Source organism: Sciurus vulgaris (assembly GCF_902686455.1).
Source record: "Sciurus vulgaris genome assembly, chromosome: 7".
Taxonomy (NCBI): domain Eukaryota; kingdom Metazoa; phylum Chordata; class Mammalia; order Rodentia; family Sciuridae; genus Sciurus; species Sciurus vulgaris.
Window position 1 is genome coordinate 59,440,176 of NC_136467.1, and position 6,000 is coordinate 59,446,175.

General features: G+C 35.5%; 1 protein-coding gene across 2 annotated transcripts in view; it reads right to left on the reverse strand.

Annotated features, from left to right (window-relative positions):
• LIN28B (lin-28 homolog B) overlaps positions 1-5,399 on the reverse strand; it is a gene marked incomplete at both ends in the record, with an annotated part of 106,252 nt that extends 100,853 nt beyond the window's left edge. For both annotated transcript variants that reach the window (XM_079146126.1, XM_079146125.1), the window contains one exon: positions 5,366-5,399. In XM_079146126.1, the coding sequence (XP_079002252.1) occupies positions 5,366-5,399 (34 nt within the window). The remainder of the gene's footprint in view (positions 1-5,365) is intronic.
• Between the last annotated feature and the right edge of the window lie 601 nt (positions 5,400-6,000).

Consider the following 6,000-nt stretch of genomic DNA (forward strand, 5'->3'; position numbering starts at 1 on the left):
AACAGTCGAATAAACGAAAATTTAATAACGGATTAGGTTCTTCCCGTTCCTTCCCTGCTGGCCCCCACTTTCAAAATGTTACTTTTTAACCTCTCAAATGGGTTCAACGGCTGTTGATTATGAGATGCTGATCATATCACCCCCCCCCTTGTTGAATACTATAGTAAATACTATAGATTAACTAGAAATGCTTTGCTTTTCTTAAAATGCAAAATGTAGCCTGTTTTGAAAAATTAAGAGACCCACCAGTCTTTTCCTACCCCCCACCCCCATTTTCTTAAACAAGCAGTATACGGAAAAACAAACTGCACAGATACCACTTCCCTTCTGCAAAGCTAAGCTGACCCTCCCCCATCATGCCCTCAATCCCCCTCCCCAACTCTCCAAACAAATCCAGGTTCTCCAGTGTTTCACACACAAAATGTTGGGATTTTGAATGGAAAAACTATTGAAAAGCCCACATATACTAATTAATACCTCTTCCTCATATTGAACAACTAAATTTAAAATAATTAGTTCGAATATAAAGAAATTGATGTATATAAAAATGGAAGTTACTTCCAGCTGTTTCTGATAAAAGGTGTCAATCAAAACTGATCAATTTGGAAAGAAATTTTTCTATGTTTCTTTTGTTTCTTAGGAAAGAGGACAAGCTTTCTGCTTTCATTTATTTTGAGGGGAATAACGTGCCAGCTGGTAGGGAGGGGAAAAAAGTAAAATTCCAAATGATTTTGGAAATGTAACAAAAGTTCCACACTTTGAAATTTTCTTTCCTAACAAAACATTTACTAGGCATTGTTTAAATAGCAGAAACTGATTATTACTAATACAATTATTACACTGATTTGAGTAACTTTAATGATAGCAGTAAAGGCTAAATATTGCATGCATTACAGATAGAAAACTAAGTTTTTGTATTTGTTGACTTTTTAAAAACCAATAGAAAAGAATCTGAAAAAGTATTCATGTAAATTGAGGTGAAATAGTATTATTTATGTAAAAATAATTATAAAACTCACAGGCCAGTAATATGGTTTTGTTAAACATGTTAAATCATATTTTATCTCTTTCATTAGAAAATAGTTTACTCACAAGTCAGAAACAATATGCTAGTGATTCTGAATTATTACATTTGATAAAATTAAAACCTATCAATATGTAAATGAAAAGTGAGGGATAACATGGCTTAACCATATTTGGATGGTATACACATCACAGTTGTGCCTGATTGGGGGCATCCAGTATTAGAGGAATTAAGGTAGGGTTCACTGGACTGGTCACTGATGTCAGAGGTTATCGACTCATTCATTTCCTGAGAGGGACATCAGCCTTTCAAGTTGTGTATAAGGCTTTTTCCAACTGGGAACCCTGAGAAATTCTCTAAAATTCATTCACAAAGAATTTAAGGCAAATGCATTTACATACCTTGGGGTGGGGTAAAGGGGGAGAGAATAGGGAAGGAGGTTCCAAAGAGAAAAGGAAGGAGGAAAGGAAGTTTAAAAGGGAGAAAAGGGAAGGCAGGAGACACACAGAATCCCACTCACCAATTTTGCTCCCTCTCCAAATCTTTTGAGTCTAAGATCCTTTTATAAACTGACCATAAACTATTATAGCTCATAGAGTGTTTCTTTCATATAAAATAGTCCTATGAGTCTCCTACAATGCTTTCCAATTTGTCACCTTCCTGAAGTCTTCTGGTTTTAATTTTTTTCTCATTTCCTACTGGTTTTTAGTGCCAGAAAGACCTGTGTTTGACTCAAAACTCATGTTTTATACCTGTGAAAGCCAAATGTTTTATAGCTTGATTTATCATAGTTCTTTAAAAATGTCTTTAAACTTGAGTTCAAGTAGCTACAAAGAATCGTCAATGCAATAGAGGGGGGGAAAATCAGAGATGATTTAACACGTCTGATGGTTATCACAATCTTATTTAGTTTCCCCATTTTAAAAAGAAGGTACATGCTTTCCCAGCTTAATAACCGCCCCCTGCCCCCGCTCGCGGTACAATGCAAGGAGCCGAAAGGTGCCAGAGCCCACCGTGGTTGTTTTCAACTATAAGCAATGAATAACTTTTATAAAAGCAGAAACAATGCTTCGGTTCTTCTTAAAACTAGGAGGAGGGGCTGCGGCACTGCTGTGAGTGACTCCACCCTGGCAAATAAGACCCGGTCCACACCCCGTGGGAGGTTCAGTCCCGCGCCTCCACGCGCAGCTTGCGCCCCAGAGTCGCCGAGACCGTGGCCAGTAAATCTGCCCTTTTCCTCCACCTCCTGCCCAGCAACTTCCTCTCACCTTTCTCTATTCACCTTTCCCTTTAACCATCCTATCGCCACCTCCTCTTTAGAAGTCCAGCCATTCCAAAGGCCGGTGTTGTCTCACTAATTAAGGGACTTTTACATTTTTCATCTTGTTGCCAAGAACAAACAAAAGAAACCCTTGTCTTTACCAATGTGGCAAAAAAAAAAAAAAAACCGGCACAATCTAGCATTTTTACTCAGTTTCCACACACATATTATTTGAAATTTGAGCCCTTTATGAGATACCAGACCCTTCTGAATTTTAGATGAGTAAGGTCGAAAAGGAGAACAGGAGGACCCATGAAAATGCCCGTCCCCGCCCCCACCGGGCCAGACCTAAAATGGAGCTGTCTTCAGACAGACCCTGGCGCAGTTCTAACCATCCTATCAGGAAGCCATGAAAACACCACCACCCCACCCGGTGCCGTCCGAGGGTCCGGAACAGCCGGCAGGAGGGGCTGGGCACTCAGCCCGTGGGTTCTGGGGAGCCCTGTCACTCCTGGTTTCGCCCTTCTCGCAAGCAAGTTGCCGACCCACACGTCGGGGAGGATGAAGCCAGCCACTGCGTTTCAACACCATTTAGCAGTTACTTTCTTGACGTGAAAACATGGAGTTAAACAACAAGGAGTACCGACTACCCATGTTAGTCTTATGGTGGAGGCTCTTCAGAACATACAGGCATGTTGTTTTTGTTGCCAAAAGCAGAAATCCGTTTTTATTTAATTTTCTTATCTGGAGACAAGCTCTAGCTTTTAGAATTTTTCATGGCTGCAAGAAATCTTAAAATTTCTCTTTAAATGACTTCTTGATAATTAAGCAAAATAATTAAGCAAAATCGTGGAAATACAGGTATGGATTAGCGTAAATTTTGTTTGCCACTCAAACTGCTTTTTTATTATTTCAAAAACAAAAAACAAAACAAAACAAGCACTTGCAAATGCTTCTTTCTTTTTGGTCAGTTATATTTCAACAAAGCATTTAGAGCAACAAAATCCAGAAAAGGAGCATTATTTTAGGAACACCATTTTGTAGAAAATATCTTTTTGGAAAAATTGAAATTTCAAAAGCAACTTATATTAACACTTCTCTCCCAATAAATAGGAAAAATTAAAATTTTACAGTTATTATAAGTATTTTCCTAATGTGTTTAACAAATACTTGCTTAAATGATTTTCATTACATTCATGTTATTAAAATCACATAGTAATAAGTCTTACTTTGCTTAGAAAAGCACAAAAGAAAGCCTTATGATTCGAAAAATAAAAGGCACTGCTTTTTATCTACATTACTTGAACTTGTATGTTTCATAAATTAAAGATTTCTGGGGGTTGTTTGGTTGGTTTTGAAAGTCTCTTTAATTTGCCCAGACTCACTTTTAACTGTGATCCTCCTGCCTCAGCCTCCAGAGTAGGTGGGAGTACAGGCATCCACTGCTATGCCCAGCAATTTAAAGATCTTTTTGTAGTAAATGTTCTGATTTTGTGGAGAAAATCATAATTTATATACTGCAAATATATAATTCTTTCACTCTCCCTAAAGCCATAAATAAGTTTATTCTTTAAAATTTCATTGCATTAAAAAAAAATACTGAAAGAAGACTATGAACTCTATCCCAGATATTATTTCAATATTCACACTGTGTTTATTTGCAGGGAAAGGGCAGGCATTACAAAAATAGGGAGAAAAAGAACAGTGGGGAGTAAAAGATGAGAAAATGAGAAATCTCAGGTTTTAAAGAAGTTTGTATGGGAAGGAAATCTGTGGGGAAAGAGCAACCAGTTAGAAATTGTAATTCAGAGTTCTGGTCCCACTTACTAACCTGGTGGTCTTGGACTAATCACCAAACTTCTCTGGGCCTTAGTTTCCTCATCTACAAAGTGAGATTGGACCAGCTGATATTCAAAGTGGTTTAGCTTAAAATGTAAACTTTAGAAATAACCTTCCATTTGGAGAAAGTGGTATCTCTCCTCACCAACCCCCTTTTAATCACAAGGAAACACAGACATGAAACTTTATTGCAGTCACTTAACACATAGGTGTTAACATTATTTCCAAAAGAAAAGAAAAATGTCCCTGGACTGCCCCCTATTTGCCCCTAGAGAAAATACACAATCAATAATAAGGGGAAAATAGTTGGTATATTAAAATACTGTAGCAACTTTTGAGAATCTTCTTTTTCATAATACTCATTAGAGCATCATCTCCATGTTAAAAGATTCATTCTAGAAAAAAAGTGGCACTTGCCAGCTTCCTCCACTAAACCTTTTGATCCTTAAAGCTTCCCTCTGATTACTCATATACTTATTTGTTCAATTTAATAGAAATTTATTTGTACTTTGGAATGCTCATAAACTTTGCTTTATCATCTCTTATGTGTGTTTTCAAAATAGTACTAACCAAAAAAAGTATTAAATTCAACAGAGCAGAAGTCAGTAACAATATTATTAAAAGAAACTTTCTCAAAAATAGTGTTATATAAGTCAATTTCAATAATATAAGAAAATATACTTTAAATTTTTAAAAGTTCAAAAAGACTCAGTTTTGCAGTAGGATTAGTAAGAAATTTTGACATATGTACAGGAAAAGCACTATAAATGGAGCTTTCTGGATTAGAGAAATTCCCTCACAGAAGTTGAATAATTATATTGTACAATTTATGTTACTGAATTATTTGAAACAACATGTCTCTATTTTTAGTTTAATTCAACAGATATGTGTTAATGCCTACTGGGAATTACAAAAATGAGTAAGCCACAAATACTTTTCATTCTTCCTCATAAGCATTTAAATGTTACCATCTAGCTTGAGTTACAAAAAAGGGAATCATAAATTCCAATACTGCTAAAACCAGGGGGGAAAGGAGTTAGTTATAAGATGCCATCCATGCAATTCTGGTGCAATTTATAGATGAACTGATCTGGATGGAGTCTAGTAGGACATGATGCTCATCTTGCCAAAGAAGAAAGTCAAAGTGGAAATTCTAGAGGGCCTGTCAAGATCTCTTGTGCACCACTAGTGGTCTTTTAAAACATGTTAGGTAAAATATTTAATTTAAAAAACAGACTAACCTGGGGCTGATGAAACCTGGTTGAATGACCTCATCGTCTTCTGAAGAACCTAAAATCAGAGAGCTCAAGTCAGTACTACATTAATTGCCTATTTAATTGCCTCTTCTTCAACTTAAGGGATCATTAGAAAACAATAAAATGTCCAGGTTTTGACTCTGTGAAGTGATCTGTAAACTTTTTTTTTTTTACAGTTTAAAACTCACCTAGCAAAATTAGACAGCCAATTGACATAAACTTATCCTTTATTTCTATTAAAAGACATTGGCTTAAGAAAGTTTAAAACAAGATTATTAAGATGGCATTAAAGGTCACAATTTCATGAACAATAGAATTGTAAAATTGTTAATTTTACACTGTAATTCAAAAATCCCAGTATTTTTTCAATCACAGTTGAAATTTACCTAACCTATAATATGTGTTTCTTTATGAACCAAAATATTCTCCTCAGATATATTTTGGAAGATAAATCATGAAAAACTAATTGTGGTGATATAACATACTGGGTCTCTGTTATATTCAAATTTTTGACAGAAAATGACTTTAATACATTTAATCGCTAAGTATATTTGAAAGTATCTAATATGCATTAATCCAGATTTTGTAAAACAAAAAGTGTTCATTTAAAAATATAAGTA